The 21,330-nt window shown below is 38.9% G+C and overlaps 1 protein-coding gene across 6 annotated transcripts in view; it reads left to right on the top strand.

The window, feature by feature from the left end:
* The window catches only part of LOC105677049 (autophagy-related protein 16-1), a 260,615-nt gene that overhangs the window by 79,582 nt on the left and 159,703 nt on the right, over positions 1-21,330 (top strand). The window contains exon 10 of one of the 6 annotated variants that reach the window (XM_067357543.1): positions 1,568-3,072. The exons of the other annotated variants lie outside the window; for them this stretch is intronic. Coding sequence (XP_067213644.1) covers positions 1,568-1,648 — 81 coding nt within the window. The 3' untranslated portion in view covers positions 1,649-3,072. Of the gene's footprint in view, positions 1-1,567; positions 3,073-21,330 lie in introns of those variants that run through there. 6 annotated transcript variants of the gene reach the window in all.

Here is a 21,330-nt window from a genome sequence, read left to right on the forward strand (position 1 = left end):
AATAAGATAAAGTTAAGATGTGTTTCATCTTTGATAATATGTTAATTACCACTAGAAGATCCGGCAATTCTGTTTTTAAATAGAAAATAATTTGATTATAATTGTTTAATGATGAAGTTTTGAGAGATAGACAAATGCAAAGTGAAACAACTTTCAATGTATAATTATGACCGAATATTTAGATATTTCTTAATAAATCTTATGTAATTTGATATATACGTCAACCTTAATGGAGTTTCAAGTAATTAAAAGTACGCTAATTGAATTTCTGACTCTGGAACATAATAATAGAAGACTTGAAAGTTATAATAGTCTCATTAATAGTCGTTAAAATATTGATACAACAATTTCAGTGTTTTCATAAGATACGCATGTATGTGTGTTGTATATGAAAGATTAATTAAAAATATTATACTTGTATTACAAAATTTTTTATAAAATGTGCAATTACAATATATTTTTTATAAAATTTAAATATTGTTAACAAATTTTATGATAATTAACTTTTTAAAATAAAGTAAATTGAAAATCTGTAATGAAAGCAATGTAGAAAATTATTTTCACACAAATACTATTTAATTATTATTTATTTAACTATCTAATTAAGATAATGATAAGGATCATTGCAAATAAAAATTTAATCTAACGCGTGATGTTATTTGAATCTGCAAAAGTGAAGCGTACAATTGGATTAATGCGGTCGGTAAAATGCATCGCATTCCATCACTTTTTAAGCGTGCATATAAATAACGATTGAATTACCGAGCTTGCGCCACATTCTGCCGATTCGAATATCTTTCACACGTACTCTGCGTGTAAACATTGGCGTTCATGTGGCTTGATTAAGCAGAGAAAGGTAGAGTGTATTTAATGGACGATCTAAAAATTACTGTGCGGTATTCTGTGCGGAATCTTGTGATATTCTGCCGGCAGTGGCAAACTGTTTGCTGTTAATAATGATTTGTATATTAAAAATGGATGTAAAAAAATGTCTATAAAAAGTTCAGGTGTAAAATATATTTCGAAATTGTTTAATTTATATGATATGATGTTAATTAATCATACATTTGCTTTTATCATCATTCTCTTAGGAATAATTTTACTTGCATTTTTTTCTAGTCACGCAGAAATAATCTCATTTGCCGCGCATTATTCGCAAAAGCTCACTGTCACGTCTCATACTTTCAACTCGGTAACTCGCGTGACATGTTGTCGCGGAGTTAGACTTAACTTTGTTTACTTTATCGTAATAATTAACAGCTGCGGTTTTAGGTAAAGCTGAAATTTTGTGGTCGTTATTGTTAACTCTCAAGTATACGCGTAGCGAAGTTTCGCGTAATTGGCTGCGAGCTGCGTGCTTCGTGCCGCGCTGTTTTCTGAGATAAGCACGACACATGGTATCCGCTAATTTATTTCATCAATTTATGTCGCAATCAATTGCGATTACGATGAATATTCCGCTACCGCATTGAGAATCAATCAGTCTGATATATCGCGAATCGATTCTATATTAGTACATTTGTTGCGAGAATTATTCTAACCACTTTCTTCTTTTTTCTTGTTTCAGGTGAGTACATTTTTTACTTGGGATATACATCTAACGCAAACTGCTCTGTCATCTATTTTACCAAGTAAGATATTATCGTAATAATTTCATCACAGTTTTTTGGCGGAAGCATTTTTCCATCGTTTTTATTTGCTTGAAAGATGTTCAAGGTATATTCTTGTTTGTAATATAACATACAGTTACGTATGCATATGCGCATCTAGACAGGCACAAATACATGCAGTGAAGACATGTTATTACGGCCGGACACGGTCGAATGCAAATGTCGACGCGTGGACGCATTGTCGAATGACAGCGACGACGATGATTTTATGGCGCTATAGCTGTCGCATATAAATCGTTAGTGACGCGTAATGAGAGGCCGTTTAGCCTCGCCAGCCCTTTAAAATCCCTACTAATGCAAGTCGTCAGTGATTACTAATGGCGGTCGTGAGGTCGACTTTGTGTGGTCATCGAGCAATCTGTGTATCCTGCCACAAAGCATGCGTATTTCCGGACGATAGATACAAACGCACCCGCAGTATTCACACGCATTGGCAAATCGCCACAAATTCTAAAAAAAAAAATTATCAAAAAAGTTTCCCTCTGTTTTGATTTGTTTCATGTGCGATATCTATACTTGCTCGATTCAAAGCTCGCGATAAAGTAAATAAAAAAATTCTCAACATTTTTTTATGGAAATTTTCATATGGACGCGAAATGTTGCTACAATCGAATTGTGTAAAATGCTAAGTTTCTCGGGATATTTATTAGTATGATACTTTTGCCAATTTGTGAAATTTGTAAATCGCGTAAGAGAGATAAATGTCGGTATGAGTTTTACCGTTTTCTTTGAATGCTAAATTCAAAACTCTTGCAACTAGCAAAATTATGTTTAATCTCGTAGAAGAACGGATATTACAGAAATTTTCGAACTTTTGATACGAAAAATTAAGTGAATGCCTGCAATTTTTATAGTCGATTGACTTTTATTTTTTTCATCATTTTCAAGACTCGTGTTGACCACCAGAAGGATATCCAATCGTCTACTCCAATACTTTTCTCATTTCTATCGAAGTCATTTCGTGGGATGCAGTAACGAGGGCAATTTTTATTTCGGGAAGCTTTGGCGCTCAATCAATCGTACCGGGAATCTGGAACCTCGAACGATATGTTCCTCTTTATCGGATTTATGTAGAATAGATTATAGGAGAAGAGCGATGAGATTTAATCCATTGACGACTTGCTTTAGTTGCCTCACAATCTTGTTTAGAATAGGTTTTTTAATTCCGATAATTGAAATCGGTGCAATTAATAACATTTTTAAACGCATGAAAGTAAAATTTTGAATCCAATGGAATGGAAATGAATGCAATTTTTTGAATACATAAAGTGATTACTCAATAATTTTTCATTTTTAATTTTTAACCAGAATTATAATTTATTTGCCTGCAAAACTGTAACATTCTCGTATATTTCACACACGCGCGTGTTCTTTTATGAAATCTCTTTGCTAGATAAAAATATTCACACATTTATACATTTGAACGGTCGAAAGATATTAAAAGAGAGAACGAAATATGCGCATATGAAATTGCAATCGATGTTCAATATAATTCCGCATGCGTGTTAGAAATGTAGAAATTCTTTGCATGAATATACGTAAAGTATTGTAATGAAAAGAAGACTCTACATGTATACAAATGTGTGTGTATATATATATAAAAGATATCCCAGACCAATTGCATCACTCGTTAATAGCAGATTCTTGAGGTCATTTGAAAACGAAAATCTTTATAATAAATGTCGAGGTTACAGTAATTTTTAATTGTGAAGGATTCAAAGTTTATCAATGAGATTGTCGCGTTCAGGCACATCGCATATGGATTTTTATATTGTTATTGTACGAGAAACCTCAGAAATCTGTTATTAACGAATGATACGGTAAGTTTGAGACACCTTGTATAGATATATTCACTATACGAAAGATGTTCGCCACCATTCGACAGCATCTGTTGCTGACAGCTCGCGTAACGGGAACAAATTGGTAGCACGACGTAACATCACACTCCTCCGCAACACTGCTTTACGTCATTTTGTGTAATCTGCTTCCAGATAATTTTGCATTTTTTTTCTTGCAATACTTTTCCGTAGAGTATATTATAAAATTATTAAAATAATAAAAATATTCTACATAAACAATGATTCACGCATATTGTCAAATATAAGTATTATGTGTACATTTCAATATGATTTATATTTTTATACATTAATTTCGGAATAACGAACTTCTTTTGGAATAATTTTTTCTAGCAATTTTTCACAACGTTTTTGTACGTTAATCATTAATATATTAGCTTGAATTTTTATGTAGCTTTTAAATCTGAGATATTTCTTCGAAATAAAGTTTTATATAAGACGATATAAAAAAATGGTCTGTGATGCACGAAGCGTATTCATCACGCTTACGTTATCACCGTCTTTTGATGCGAGACCAACCAGGGCGAGTAAGCAGTCAAGAATTTCTTTTATTTGCAAAGACGTGTACAGGCGAGTCAGAAGTAAAGTGGCCGTGATATCAAAGGCGATCTCGAATGTCTGTTTATACGGTAACCCCGATATCAGATGCAAACTGGATTACGAGGTCGGTATCGCGCATTTAATCTTACATCAGTACCCGCAGGCCCATTTATATAGTGGACTGCATACCTGCTCAAGCATTCGAAATTCTCGGGGACTAGCTGGCATCCCGACGCTCAGCGCGGTCGTCTTTTCCGCAATAATTCCGTCCGTCCGTCGCCACTCTTCCGGCGAGCCCCAAAAGCGAAACTGGCTAAGTGTAATTTAACGCCTTCCTGGCTTTTCGTCTCTGTCTCACTGTTCCCTCTCGCGCGCGCGGAACGCGCGACGCCGGCTACCGCAACTTGGCTACCGACGCGGCCCACCGCCCAACGACAATTCCCGCGGGCGAACGCCTTTTAACCGTTATTAATTGCATCCTATTAATATAAACGCGCCGGGCTTAAGGGGAATTAATGCACCCATCCGCGACTTAGCTGTCCCGCGGAAAATCTGACCCGACGGATTCATGCGGTTATTCGGATCTCGTTGGCCGTGCTGGCCGCCGTGAAAATTAGCACGCGGTCGTACGCGAATGTTAATCTCTGACCCAATGGTCTTTAGTCTAACAACTGGCGCTCCGCAAAATCCTTCGCCCGGGTTCTCGCGTAAAGCGGTATCGCCTTCGTAATTCGGATTTTATGCAACAACGAACGATGGTTGGTAGAAATAAATCCGCTTCCACGCTGTTTCTCTTGTACGGACTATATCGTTGGAAACTAATATTCATTTTTATTCGTTTTAAATATAACGTCGAAAAAGCTCGCGAAATTTTTTGAAATTATGATTGGTTCGATTTGATATGAGAATTATCCCAATTAAAAATTTTAATTTTATTCTTGTTTTACAATTTTTCGCATTTCTTCTGTCATATTAACGCGCGAATAAATATGCGATAAATTTTTCTTTGTTAACAATATTTGCCGTTTGCGCAAATTACTATTTATATTGACAAATTTACGGAAGATATTAAATATTTACCGAAAAAAAGTTGAATTCGATTGGAACGCAACGACGCACGTATATGCATACGTCTAGACGGACAAATTTGCGTTTCTCCTTGCAAGAGAAACCTGACATTACGTTCTTGAGCTTTATACGCCGCACTGGCATGGAACTTTTGACGTGGTTTATATTTGCCTACTGAGTAAGGTTGTCGGTTGGTAAATTACGTATTCGAATATACATGCGAAGGCGAGCGGTCGCGCGTACACGCTCGCCAGTGTGTATCGAGTTATCCTAGTTCCGAGTCATGAAGCTGACATGGTCTGCGCGGCTACCGCATAGTACGCGATGCCGCTAATTCTCTCTATCATTCGCCTCCTCCCTTTGTAGATCTATCGCTATCATCTAACCTGTCTCCCACACCTTCGTTGTCTCCTGTCCTGCGTCTTTTCTCCGCGTTTGACATACATTCCCTCGGATATATTAAAAAAAAAAAAATTAACGGCGGAGTCTATCCGCTCATTCACATTCCACATCGGCGAGCAGAAGGTTGTCGGAGAGCAAAGAGCAACCTATTCGACGAGAAAGGTAACAAGATACAAGGTTTTACATGACAGTTAATTATCTTGCTCCGCGCAACATTTTGCAGGCGTATGGGTGAAGAGCAAGAACGGTAAAGCCTGTAGGTGTCACTCGTGGTTTACGTTCTTTTAGAGACAGAGAAATGTCTTGCAATTATTCCGATCTCGCCAGTAATTAAAAATTTTTTTACTTATTGGTTAGCTCTTGATATTTTATTACTTACATGTGTTTCATAAATATATGTACATGATAAAAAAGAGAAAACGACACAGGGATGGTAGTCACACAAGATTTCACGTGAAGTAAATATGTGCATGTTTATGTATATACCACGCATAAAATTCCATTCCGTTGCACCCGTCCAATATGAAAATTCCTTTGTAATTTTTACTGTCAATATTAGCCACACAATATGGCGCACACAAACAATTTCTAGTGAAAATATCAAAGATGTTATACGCTCTGTGCCATGCAAATCCCAAGGCAGGTTAAGATACTACGCATCAGAATTGATGACAGAGAACAAAGCAACATTTCGTGTATCCGCGCACAACCGTTAGCCGGCATACCGACATTAACTATTCTTCGCGTATACACCGCACACTCCTTTCTGGTCGCTATCCGCACGTCGGAAATCGAAGACGAATAATGCACCGCGCGATGAAGTTTGACCTTTAATTTGATGCATGGTGCGCGTTTCGCGTTGCCTTGTCCGAGATCGAGCGAGTCCGGGGAGCGTAATATTGAGACACAGAAAGGAAAGACGAGTCTTAAACGGCGGCGCGGCTTCCTCTTCGGCTCGGGTGTTATAGTTAATTATGTCCGCCAGCGCGGCACGTCTTGACTATCGCTGAACGGCGCGTAAGTAGTAAACGCTTCGCTAAGTAGAGAGGATATTAATACGTTGCCTTAACGGAGGTGCTCCGCGTCCCCTTTTCCCTCCCCCTTGCAGAGGCCCCGATGGGGGCTATAAGCTCGCGCCGCGGAATCATTTCCTTCGGCCGCGAGCGGCTAAGTTCCTCGACCGGTGTAATCGATATTAACCGGGCGTTATTCAGCCGCTCACCCATTTTCCTGCTCCCTGCGATTTAGGCTCGTAGCTTAGGCCGTTGCTTCTCGCGCGCTTCTCGCATATATAGCGCATATACGTCGGAATATACCTATTTACGTACACGCAGACACATGTGCGTCGGCATACGCACGCACACCGACGAGCATCTATCAGCATTAATAACTAACGGCGAGTATTTTCACGAGATTTATTCACTTGACGCCTCCTATTTTGTATTCTTCGCCGTGTATTCTCCGCCGCCGCCGCCGGCTTACCTGGCGCATCAACCTTTCCACTTAGAACGTTTAAAGGACATACCGGAACGAAAGCGTGTATAGCGTCAATCCATCGTCCGCTTCGGAAATGCAACGCTGTGCGCACACCTCGTCGGAAAGTGCATTCGCGGCCACCAATACACGTGTACGGGTCGGAGAGTATCTTCTTGGGGGGTTAAGCACACCCGCATCCCCGCGTTGTGGTACCGTGATGTCCCATGGCCCCAGTGACCCCATCTGCTCCCGGCTTCACTCTGCTTCCCCTTCCCCTCCTCACTAGCGGTCACTTCAGAGTCTCTCTTTCTCTTCTATCTCCACCTTTCGCTACCGCGTTCGGTTTCTTGTAGATGCTTTCAGCTCTATGCTCCGTTGCTCCGCCGCGCTGGTGTCGGGCGGTCTTTTTTACACTTGCGGCTTGTTCAGGTGCACGCATACTTTTGCGCGCGTAGCGGTCACGCTCGCGGAGCTCGACGAACAGCCGTATGATATACCACCGAATACTTGCGTAGGTACACACTTACTTAGAGAATGATGTATAAGTTTGGGGATCCCTCCCGATAGAGACAATCGCTCCACTGAAACCGTGTGTGTGTGTGTGCGTGTGCACATAGGAAGGCGCGCGGAACAGAACAGAACAGAGGCGGAAGTTCATGGTTACCGCAAGCCAAAGCGGCTTCGGCAGCTGGTACGCTTGCCGCAGAGAACATTTCAATCGGAGCCGCGAGAGTCTTCGAGGTCCACCGATCCTGATCCAAATACCGATATTCAACTCCTTGGAGGTCGCTAAGATCTCAGCCGGAAGGAAATGTTTCATGAGACCGATATCCAGGATATCGATTGGCGGAGATTGCTCCCGGCTGTCCCTTTTTTTCTCGAGGATGCGCGTGACTATATTTTTAAAAATATTCGTGAGATTTTATAGAAAATATTTGAGAATAGACGCATAGTAAAATGATTTCAACAATTTGTAAACTATCTAATTACTATAATTGTTCAAAGCTTTTTGCCCAATTTACAAGAATTTGGAAGTGTTATGTAATCTTCTTTATATAATCTACTTTTCTATCGTATTTCTATCCTGTTCGACACTCTGTAATATTTTCCACGGTAGAGAAAGTAATCCGCTTGTTTTAAGTAATCAGCAAAGTCCACTTTCCACGGTATTGCTGAAGTTTCTTACCGCTCGAAGAACGTTTCTTGTTGTTTAACCGCTGCCAGTAATTTATCACGAATGAAGGAACACTGTTGCTACAGCCGTGCTTCAGTGTTCAAAATGTTAGACTCTAATTATTTAAGAAAATGGTTCAATTTTAGATATTATTTGTAGGTAAACTATATTTTCCGTATTTTCTCTGATATGCTGCACTACTTTTACCTTCTTTTTCTTGCTGCTGAGGAAAATACTCAATTTATTGATTCAATATTGCGCTGTTCTATTTAATTTTCTTCTCTTGCGATAACACTTAATAATATCAATATAATATCCATTTTATTAAATATAGCATGTTCTAGAAATTTAATTTAGACTTTTTAGCAAGTAAACAAATTTATCAATTATCTCAAAAAGAAAATAAATAGACTTGATTGATAAATTTCAATAGCATTCGTATTGAGGAAAAAAATGTAATTTTATAAACGTAAGTAAGTTCAGAAAAATGTATGCCATCGGTTCATTTGGAATTTTATTACTATTTTAATTATCTCATTCAATGAAAGAAATAACATTTTTGAAGAGAAACGGAATAATGTTTACCACCCATTGTCTGCATTTGATCGTCGTTCCGTCGGAGAAGTTGTCAGTCGGTCCGCTTCCATTCGGCCGCAGCCGTTATTACTAAGAATTGTTTGTCTTGTATAATTGAGTGAAGGATGTGTTTATCTGAGGAAACATACGTCTCTCCGACCTTTCTGCGATGGAGGAATCTCTGCGGACGATGAATGATTCTGCAGGCTGCCGCCGTTATCGACCCGCGAAGCGCAGCCACCTCGGGTTAGAGAAATTCGGACCGATACCGGGAAACAGGTGTCTCCCACGGGGCGTGTACAAGGACCATCTCGAGAGTTAGAGACGGATAGCAGAAATTACGGCGGGTATTTCCTCCGGTATAACCCTCCCGCCGCACCTTGCCCTTTCATTGCTCCTTTTACCGCTATCCGTCCAATTCGAGATTCGTGATTCGTGTCGCCTACGAAAGGAGACAAGAGCTTCGGAAGGACGCGCGCGTACGTGTGCAAGCGCATGTACTGCGATGTATGTGCGAACGTAAGTGGATAGCGGTCTATATGCTTTACATATATATATATATATATATATATATATATGTGTATATATATATATATGTCCGTGTCATACATACACACACACACACAAACATGGATGGCAGGGAAAGGGAAGACCAGGAACCGCTAGCTAGGATATTCTCGCCGGGTGGGAAAAGAAATTGGGAATTTCACGCTTCCGTTGGCCATTCGAGAACGGGCTGGCAGTATAAATATGTGTGGTATATATGTGTGGTTTCTAATGGAGGACCCCTCGTCTTTTCGATCCTACGTGAAATCACATACTCCGCCGATTTTTCCCTGCTCCTCTATTTTTAAACCACCACTCTTCCTCCTTTTCCCTCTCTCTCTTTCCGTCTCTGTCCGTCCACTTTTCGTTTCGTATTTCATCGATAATATCGCAGCGATGGACGGCGGTCATCCCGTACTTTACATACTAAAAGCTTTTAGCCTTAGTTATGGCCGATAGGATCGTAAGATAACTTATATTGCATTTCCTTCACTATTTATTAGTTGTAAGTGCCTATTTATGATAACTGTGATATATTGATCGGAATCCGCCCCGCATCACTTAAAAGCAGCAATTTAGAAAGAAAATCGGAATGTCGTTACATCGCTCATAACTGATCTTGTAAGTAATTGGACGTAATTTACACTAGTTGTTTATTTTATCCTTGTATAGTGTTAACATTAAATATATATGTGTAATTTGAGCAGTACTATAAATTTTGCTCCTAATTAAGGCGAGATGGCTTTCATAACCATTATATTAATAAATCAACGATCAATTTGACTGCTTTGTATTAACTATAATAAGAGTAGCGGCGTTAACGCATAATAGCTAACCACTTTTAATTTATTTACAATCATAATTTATTATAATTTACACATTGATGTTTATAATTACATATTCATAATTCACAGATCGACATAAAAGATAATTTAGGTAATTATTAGATTCGACATGTAGGTAAGAGAAACCAATTGATTTCCATCGTAGTTGACATTTTCACATAAATTTACAATTTATTGCCGAATCATTAAATTAATATTTCACGAAGGAGCTTAAAAATTAAATTAATTGTAGCGTGAAAGAAATATTATGTAATTATTGTACAGCTGAATGTTATTTCGCAACACAATGTGACGGAAGCTATTCAACGGACATGAATTTCAAACAGCACACGCATAAAATTATGCAGGACTGCCCTTTGTTGCCAACGTATACCATTAGCTAACTACTTTATACAGTTAACATAGATGCTGCATCATTAATTTAATCCACGTTCGACTTCGTATGTCGGCATGTGTATAATCCCAGGGCTATATGGCGTGCCTATACCTTAAGTGGGTAAGGGATGGTACATTACCGAAGTCGGTGTAACTTACTTCGTTCAACTAATAATTGATCCATAAAGTGCTCCCCGAGCTTTAAAGTTTCTTAAGTCAACTTTTCACTTGCAACGGTATGAAAAGATGCACTTCAGTCTAATGAAATTTCAATGGATTTGCAAAGGACGCGCTCAAGTAGACTCGCGGTATTCGTAATTTGATATTCCTTAAATTCCTAGTGAATATCATAATCACGATGCGCGCTGGCCGTGCGCTTAATAGGCGGAATGAAGCGCGCGTTAGGAATTCCCTGGCTTCCCTACTATGCGAACGAAACTTTCGCCACTTTAATCGCAAATATGATACATTTTAAAAGATTCGTTTATATCTCGTTTGCCTGCAACGGGATCTAGCAGGATTTCCGAAGGATTTCCGTCGTGTAATTCGAGGCACTGATTACGTCTCACCGCGCGCGCCACAAAACGTACATAACTACAATCTTGCTTTAATTTAAACTGCAGCATTAACATGATACTCGGTGACTTGGTTCTGCTGCATGACAGCGAAGTTGCGGTAAATTTCGAGGAAATTTGAGACTGCATCAGCATTTTCAATCTATTTTGTTATTAAATGATATATGATATAGAATATTATAACAAGAAAATAAATAACAGAATGTAATATTTTTCAATTATTTTTTACAAATTATTACACGTAAAAATTTATATTAGGTGATGCATCGCAGATGCTCAATTTACATATATAAAATAGATATAAAAGTCGTGAAAACAACAAGCTAAACAACAAGATATATAAAAGTCTTGATGTAGATTAGCATGATATATAATAAAAAAAATATTGGCATAATAATATAAACTTCTTTAGAGAAGGTCAACAAGATAATAAGTACAATTCTCCCTTGCTGCTTACTTGGAATGTTCAGCTTTTAATGTTACGGGAAGTGAGGGCTTTAATTAACTTGGCAAAGTAAAATTGCCGCTACTATGGAAGAATGGCTTCTTCATTCTCTTGTGGGCTTCTTCATAGCCTTATTTCTAAACTCTTGCACTTCATTGTAAAAATAGATTCTCAATGACTTTCTCATTGTTTGATAATTAAGAAAAGTAGCTTTTTAAAAGCAGCTTATTAGCAAAGTATTTTTTTTTGTTCCTATGATATGAAGAAGATTGAAATTTATTAAATTTTATGCTAATGTGTATAATAAACGAAAGGAACATTTATAATACTATTTTTATATGCATCGTAAAAACTGTAGAAATTTATTTCTAATGGACTACGACTAATCTAGTATATATTACAAAATATTATTTTGAGGATAAATTTATATATGCAATATTATAATTTGATATTCACATTTTTTATTTTAAACAGATACATCAAGAATCAAATATGTATATTACATAAAATATTTATGGTATAATATTACTCGAACATATATACATATAATAATAATAGTTTCGCGAATTTGATGCAAACATAAATAAGTGATAATTGTGTATAATTAATTAAATATTAATGTTGGCGTATTATAAGTTCAAGTATTGTACAATTTGTTAACGTAATGATTGGGGATTATATTTTAAAAGTTTTTAAATTGCATATTAAAGTATATTGATTACTTCAATCTGCATACATAATGCGCAGAATGTCAATTTCGATCTGACATACTTTTCTTTTATCGATGGCGTAACCAACATTTTTCTATCATATCGTTTTGAACTGCCGCTTGTCACGTTAAAATGTCTCCAATCCAGATGAGCGGCGAAGTGACGAGCGCTGTCGACTCCACAATAGATTCTGTCGAGAAGGCAGCGTGCCGTGGCGGACGGCGGTTTGGCGGATCTATTTTACGGAAAATGCGATTCATGAATACGTGGCACAACTCACTACCGGGATTTCCGTAAACGCGAGACTCACGAGCGTCAGTCCGTGAAGAAAGCGCGGAAGGAGAAAAGGCGTTTGCCATTGAATTAGGTATTGGTTCGAATGAATTCGCCTTGGCACAGCGGTGTATAAAGGAGAAGCACTTACTCAGAACGTTGAGTGATAAAAGACGCTGGAAAATATGTTTGGACCACACTTCAATGGAGACAAGGGGAGAGAGAGGGGGGGGGGGAAGCGGGTGAGGGAGTGAGTAAAAGAAAAGGAGCGACAGAGAGAGAAGGTTTAAAGGCAGTCGAGACTGGGACAAGGGTGAAGCGATCGTTTGAGTTAAACGTTCTTATGGAAATTCTAAAGTAATATTCTGCGAGACGCGTTCAAGTCAAGGCAAGCGCGCGCGAAGTCCGCGTAATGAAAGCTTCTCGCGAGACGGCGGAATGATGAAGAAATTTCCATTACTTTGATCTGCTACGTATGTGAAGTACGTATAAGAGTGTATGTTGCGAAACTCGCGAAAAACCGTACTCGCGACAGCAAAGAACGGACGAGGCGATCTCAACAGTTTTTGAAAGTTGATAGTGGGAACTTCGATAAAGTTCTCACTTTGCTCGAGCCCTCTTATCGGCTTGTCTTTTTTCTTCTCGAGGCCAGATTTTCAACGGAGATTGCACGACATTTCAAGGATAATCTACCTCGAGCACGGACTTACGTGTTAATGCCAATGGCTAGTCATTGAAATTAAATGCCCTTCTCTGTTATGCATGGTCGATTCGGTATTGCATTCCGGTGAAATGCAATCGACAAATCTCTCAGCGAAATTTCGGAATATCACGAGATATAATGATTTGTTCGAGAACACACACGATTCAAATCGTTTCCCATCTGTAGCATAATATTTTATGCGACACGTATCATTAAACTTGCATAATTCGATTAATCAAGTATTGATTAAAAGTGATAATAATATTCATTATCACGCAGTAGTTAATGCGTTATTCTGAGTTACTCGATATCTCTTTTCGCCAGAAGTGTTGCGAGACGTAATTAACAATTGATTATTATTTCGCAGCCGCGGCTTTTTGAATAAGTTTCTTCCATAATGCATCGATAATTTCGCAGAATGCACAATGCGGCTATTGCGACACGCCAAGCGGACTTGAAAAATATTCATCAGCCCGTTTCATTGGAGAGAGAATAGTGGATATTACGAGATACAATTCAACGTGCAAAATTTAAAGTACCTCGTTGGCGCGAAAAGGAGAGATACTTGAGGTCTCGTCCTCTCTTCTCTCTTCATTTCGTCATCTCCGCCCTCATCTTCCTCACCTCTCACTCGTTCTCCGCGCGAAGGAACTCTTCACGGAAGCATAATAAAATTTCCGTAGAGAAAACGGCGGGCGGTACGATGCCGAGTGGAATTTCCTTGTCTCCTCGAGACAGAAGCTCTTGAGATGTCGCCCTATTACAAGGTTCTCTCTTTTTTTCTTTTTTTTCCCGAGTTATTCTGCGTAGCGTGGTGAGAAAAAGTTTTGTTGATTTCGCAAATTCATCTCGTTTAACGCAATCTTAATAAAACCGAGTTGCCTCGTGAGATTTGGCGAAATCTCATTACGGTTAATTAAATGTATTACGGTCTTTACAATACATTTAGTAGAATTTCCATCGTCATACCGTTTACTCATTCATCCGCATAATGCGCATATATCTCGCTGCTATCATATTAAATTTAATGACAGATTCTTTTGCAAATTTGAATTTTTCCTCGACAAAAATGTAAAGAGATTGATAATCTTACAGAATTTTAAATTGGAGAATATTGGATAAATTGATGTCAAGACTATCTTTTTTAATTTAAAATTAATTTAAAATAAATTTTAATTTGGTAGGATTTTAATCTGAAACTTGTTTTCACGACAATGTATAGTATTAAAAATTAAGATGCTACAGCGATTATTTCTTTGCAGTTTTATCAACTTTTGTTAAAGAATCTGTCATTAAAATATAATGTGTAGAAGCTGCATACATATTTTATTATCAAAAAGAAGGCAATTGATAGTCGCGAGACATTTCCGTAAAATTTTGATTTGCATATAAGGATGACATTAAAGTTTCTTGTAGTCACAGACAATTTAAAATTATAGTGCACGGAAGTATCAACAGAGTTCTTTGATCAGTAACGTCGAAGTATATAAATAAAATCAAACATCGTTTACGAACATATGTTTTTACTCAACATAAACATAAGCAATGTTACGATATGTTAACATAATATGTAGCTTATAATATAAATTATGCATAATAGTGTTAAAAGAATGCACTATACTTTCGCACAATTTACAAGAAAAAGAAATTAAAAGGTTTATCATTTATTTTTTTATTCTAGCAACTTTTTCTTTACAAATAAATGTGAATGTATTTCTAGAAACAAAGAATGAATAGACATTATTTAATGTGAAAGATAGAAATGGATTGAATTTGTTAAATTCAATCTACGAAAGGTTGGAAATATTGATAGAAGCATCGGGAATTACCTAGTTTTACATTTTATTTTTTCCATTTAATACAATCAGTGGAAGACTGTTAAAGTGGCATTACAAAGTCACAATTTTGCTGATAGCCTCAGGAAATTATCGGTCGGCTTTCGATGGAGTATGTCTTGCGCTTCTAGTTGACTTTTTACGAGCGGTTGTCAAACAAGACGAGCCTTCAACGAACCTTGACTCTTACGTACATCATCGAGATATATGAACGTAGCAGCCAGCGGGAAATCGCAAAGCTTAATGGAATCCAACTTCGAATCAGGGAGGTTTCAAATCGATGTAATTACGGCTTTTTCCACGAAACGACGAGAACGAAGATCGTCGAAGGTTTTTGGCCCCGACGCGCAAGAACTCGGTTCACCAGTTTGGACAAAAACTAATGTAATTGATGGAGTTGTACCAAGAAGAGAGACACAGCAATTCCGAAGTGAGGCATTCGTCATACGCTATGACAGGAATCTGACCTGAAATCCGCGAATCCCTGGACGATAAATAGGAGCATTGCGACGTACTTGCCGATACGATACGTAATCGTTTGGATACGCATTCCTGCCGGCATGCAGAGCGACGGTATGCTTTCGCAAATCAGATCTCGCGGATAATGACGATAGCTGATAGTGCCGCACTGGTCTGGCGGAGAAATTTACATATTACTCACACCGGAGAAGTTAGCGACGCGCAATGTCGAGCGTATGCACCTGCGCGCATACTTTTCCGAGATAAGATGACGCGTGTGTGCGTACACATTCTAACAGCTGTTGTTACGATTTTCCGCTTCGTTACATGTTAACGTAATATCGCATAAGTGTGCTGGTGGATGTCCGTATATATTATATTTTGTATGCTCGCAGATACATTATGCGATTAACTTTCTTTCTTACGATTACGTTCTGTATGAGCAATTCCAGACACTATGTTGCGAGCCGTAACATACGGATTATAAAAAGGGCGGGAACGTGATATAGCGTCTCGCCCGTAAATGCGTTATTGAGCGGCGCATACGATTTAGTATCAGATCGTGCGTGCGGAGATTAATGAAACCGGTAACTTCAGAGGATCGTCTCAAATAAGAATCACGCGAGGGTCTGGCGGAGATTATCGTACAAGTGTAGCAGGATTCCCGCTACTTTGTTCGTGGGTTGCTCCGAGTTACGGAAGGAGCGAAAATTGTATGGTGCGCCGTGAAATCACAAGTGGCAGTACCAATCGGCGAAGATAACAAATGGATGACACCGCTGAGTAACAGTGGCGGAAAGATAAGATCGCCCTGGTATTTTACACGCGGAACGTATATGGACGATCTCTTATGATAATCGAGGCGTGCGTGATCTCACGAGGATTTGTATCCACGATAAGCCGCTCGTACGGATATGAATTAGAGGGTAAAATCGACGATCTGAAATTCAATAGTCGATAAATAACATGCCCCGTAAATTCTGTAATCGGCGGTACACTGAATACAGCTTAAAGTCGGCGGCCGTACGCGCGAGAGATAAATGCAATTGCCGCCGAGATAGGCGATCGTCATATCGTGGACCACGGGAATCACTTTGCGCTTCTAGCAGTTTTGCCTCTCACCAGGTGGAAAGCCCACCCAAACCTTTGGCGGCCGTGATACTTTGATCATTGCGTAAACATTTACAAGTCCCGTAATACTTGCCAGTTTCAATATTAATATATATGACATGATGCTATGAGTTGCCAAAAGTTTCGACGCAAAAAAGAACGAAAAGGTGTTCTATGAAAAGATTAAATATTTCAACGATATCGATAATAATGATAAAAATTATAAAATATATGCTTTATAGTTAAAAAAAGGATTATATATTTTAATGACAGCGCTTTAATGATTTTTTAATATATATTTTTGCATTTTTACGCGTTGAAAATTTGGTATTATCGCATAGACTGCTTATATTTTATTCCACGCATCTCTTTTTATCGAGACAATTTTTATTAAAACAAAATCCCAGTTTTTAAACGTTCCACGTCTCGGAGAAAATTTCCATTCGCGCCTTACGGATGTATTTTCCGATTTCGAGCGGAAAATCTGGGATATCCATTTCCGAGATAACATCACGAAATACTTGAATCCCTTGTGCAGCTACGACGATGATATTCTATTAGTTTGTCCCTTATATAATGCATGTTGCGAGCGAGTCAAATCGGGAGCGCGCACGTAGCGACGTGTTGTGTCACGTCGTATTGACTATCGAATGGATACCAAGCTGCGGCGGAGAGTTGCGGAGGTTGCAGCACGGTCGCTAGCTCTCAATGCAGCAAGCGCATCGGGTGCGCACAGGATGTGCAGTTCTTATGCAAACTGGCAGCGGTCCAAGTCTCGGTATTACGAGGTGTCAGTTGTGTCACCTCCCTTACTCCCGAGACTCTCGACTCGATTTGAGTAGACTCAACCCACGACGTGCTTCGTTTCGTATCTGGACTCTCGTTGCTCTTGCGTTTCTCTCTGTGTCTCTTTCATCTTTTCCTCTCATTCTCGCTCCCGCTCTGCCTCTTGCAATTTTCCACCTTTCGCGTTTACCTCCCTGCTAGGACAAGGTCCTCTGCACCTTCTTCCGAGATACGAGTAGTATAGACGAGTATATGCCGGTAACAACTATGATGTACGTGAATGAACGAATGCTCGCACTCATAGGGACTCGTTCTCAAGGGTGCACAGCGCTTGGTATTCTGTAAAATTCTATTTTTGCATCTCTCGCGGCATGACGAAGCAGAATTTTCGTTCAGCTCCAACTCGGGGATTTGGGAAGATTGGAACGTAGTTAAATATACCTAAAAATGACATTTTAAAATTTTTGCACGCGCATCGCTTTTAATTTTCTGATTATATTCTCTACTGCGGGGAATTTGCTCAAGTTTCTCACTCATTTTCAATTTTATTTTTATTTATGTTTATAATTCCTTTCTTCATATTTCAAGAAGTTAAATTAAAATGGTAATACGTAATTGTAAATTAAAGTCTCAGTATTGATAAAAGTTAGCATGGTGATTATGGCTTGGCGTAGCGCACTCACGCGTGTAAATCTGTTTGCAGCGTGGTGGTGAGTATTCATATGCACGAGGAGTAGTTCTGCATTCGCGTTTGTTTAATCGCGATGTTGTCGGGAAGAAAGGCCACTTTATCAAGACTGGAGAGCCTTGTATCCCTCTTAAGCCGGCTCCCACGCGCGGTGAATTAGGGACGACGCGGCTACGATACAACAGGCCTCGCTGTCCTGTTAACCCATTAACCCTCGCAAGGCGGCCTCGTTAACCCGCCCCTTGGCGGTTGTTCGCCGGCTACTTTCGAGTTATGATCGTCCAGTCACGTTTCCTTCGGCCTCCGTGGGATCTTGCATGGCTGAGCCTGCTACGAATGCGAAATCCGCGGACGCGCGTGTCTTCGGAATTGTGAGAGTGGATGCATGCGTTTATTTTCGATTTCGTGCGCGCAAACTCGTCTATGTACGTGCGCTCTCCGAGATAGAAATGAACCGCGAGTGCGCTTTAAAATTCATAGAAATAGCGACGCGCACGCCAAAAGAGACTTATGCATAATACGAGAATTTATCGCTAAAAGCACTCCTGCACAGCCGTAATCTCGCCACGGTTTTTGCGCGTGAGCAAAAAGAGCATAAATGACCCAATTTTGTACTGAAGGTGTATTACGTTTGTTAATACATTACGCGGGTATCTTCAGCGCTCGTGTCGCGCGACTATAATTTGTCGGCGAAAATGATATACGAGATATTCTACAATTTGTCGTTACTTTTTTTAATTATATAGGTGATACCTAGAGAAAGTAGTTATAAACTCTAATTATAAAATGAAGTTAAAAGAAGTTTTTTTCTTACTCTCTTCTTTCTCTTTGGGTAATATTTGCAAAATTCGCGCATAACACTTTATTAACACACTTAAAGATAAAGTTCAGTAAAGATCGACGCGTAATGTGGAAAGTTACTCTGCAGGGGACTCGTCTGCTGTTTCTTTTTTGTCGTTAAATGTACTATATTTCGGAAACTGTGTAAGAAAAAGGAAAACACTTATAAAGCTTATCAAGCTTTGCACAACTTTATTTATGTCTTTTTACTCAAAGATTACAGCCATATGTCTTATGAAGTAATGTGTCGTTCGCTCTTGAGGTAAGCGACATGATTTCATATTATCTTGAATTATAGGCGCAAGAATGCGAAACTGCATTAAAGTACTGATGGCTGGCTTCCGTCATGAGCAGTGCGGAGTAAGATGCGCCTCAATGCTATTGACGCAACTCACGTGACATGTAATAGAACATGATGTACACAGTATCTATTTTGATCTATGTATCCATTTGATACCTACATAATGCCACATATCTACCACATATGTGGTATGTGATAGGATATACGCTTTCACTAATAACGCCGTGGTATACAGGGTAAACTGAGAATGAACTCTATATTAGGCAAGCGGGACTGACAATTAGCATTCCATTAGTAGTACAATTGCATTATATCTATAACAATAATATGTGATTTGTGCTTTCTCTCTGGTTTTTAATTAATTTAAAATTTATATCTAGACTTTATTTCATTATGCTTTAGCATTATTTGACGTATAATATCATTTAATTTTTGGTACGTATATAACATGTTTGAACATTAATGCGATTATTTTAATTACTCATTTTTGAGCGTAGTAGAAAATAATTTTTGTATTTTTTGTAAAACATTTCACTCGATGTGATAACTGAAAAAGATACTGCAATTTTGGCATGCTAATTATTACATTTGTGTGCGCTCGAGTGATAAATTTATTCGTGCCACAAGCATCTTTTGTATACAGAAATACAGAGCCCCATGAGAATCTTTGTCACCGAGAAGGCGAATCCGTGCGCGTGCCTTCGATCTACATATCACTGGTATACGAACGGCCCACCGCGAGTACCGTGGGGAACAATGGGTTATAACGATCCGGAGCCTAAAGGAATTAATAGCCTTGGAGTTCCTCCCTTCTCCGGATCTCCCCCTTGTGCTACCCTCGGCTCGATTAGGTATCCGCGAGGGAGTCGAAACCGATTGGAAATCCTCGCCTGCGGAGTCGATGCCGCGCGCGATGGGCGAGGTACATTATGTAAATCGCCGGGATAACTAGGTAATTAAAGTACGGGAATAAACTACCAACGCTCGAATTCCGCTGCAACTTCGTTCCATTTTGCAGTTTCTGCCGCGCTCTGGCATGCCGAGACTAAAGCCTGCACTCTTCCTCCCTCCTTTCTCGTTCCTTGAATCCGACGCGTAGATTCCTGTCTTTTTCCGTTAGATGGTATCGAAATTCGCTAATGAGAAAACGCTTCGTTATTTCTCGAGTCCTAATTCCTTTTCTTGATCGCCAAGTTCTTAATAAGGATCGGGACGCTCAAAGGTGGAGGGAGAGAAAGCGCCAAATGTCCAGATCTGGCAATCGTCGCGAGCGAAAAAAGGGGGAGAGGGAGAGAGCGAAGCAGTTGGAAATCGTTAAGATGCCGCCGGCAACGGAAACTAACTGGAACCAGAAAAGGCAGTTCGAGAAATCCTAAATTCTGACCGGGGTACCGATTAAAGAGATCGGTTTACGCTACATGAATAAGAATTAGAGTTTGCCTGTGTGCGTTGCTTCCCATCGCACGAATACCGCTTTGGTCCACGCTGAATATTCTGCCATGTTATATAATTCATGGTGAATATTGATACTGACGCGTGCTCCAACTCTGAAAGCGGGGAAAATTGAATAACGTTGTTTCGTGTAAATGAAGATAAATTAGGCGCTTCTAATCGCATGCGTCGTGCTTTGGAGCAGCGGAAGAAGGAAGAAATAGAACTTGGTCCATTTTATTTCGCAGTGTTTAATTTTAAAGCAAGTAATAAAACTTTAACGAGATCAATGTGAATGGGATCAAATATTTATATAAAGCACGGAATATTTTTATTCCTTTTGTAGCATGTAAAAAGTAGCACATTTATTCTGATTTATAATAATATTATAATTGATTTACAGTTTGCAATTCCCGCAATTGAAAATTAAATAATTACATATGTATATATATATATATATATATATATATATATATATATATAAGAAACACCCGTGCGATAAAGATTTAATAAAATGATAATGGACTTACGGTTTTATATCGTTACGATGTTAGTAATTGAGTCTTTCGACACCTGAGATCGCGCAGTTAACATGACACTGTTTATTTTTATATAGATGATATACATATAAATATATATGTATATG

The sequence above is a fragment of the Linepithema humile genome, chromosome 6 (genome assembly GCF_040581485.1).
Source record: "Linepithema humile isolate Giens D197 chromosome 6, Lhum_UNIL_v1.0, whole genome shotgun sequence".
In the NCBI taxonomy this organism is placed as follows: domain Eukaryota; kingdom Metazoa; phylum Arthropoda; class Insecta; order Hymenoptera; family Formicidae; genus Linepithema; species Linepithema humile.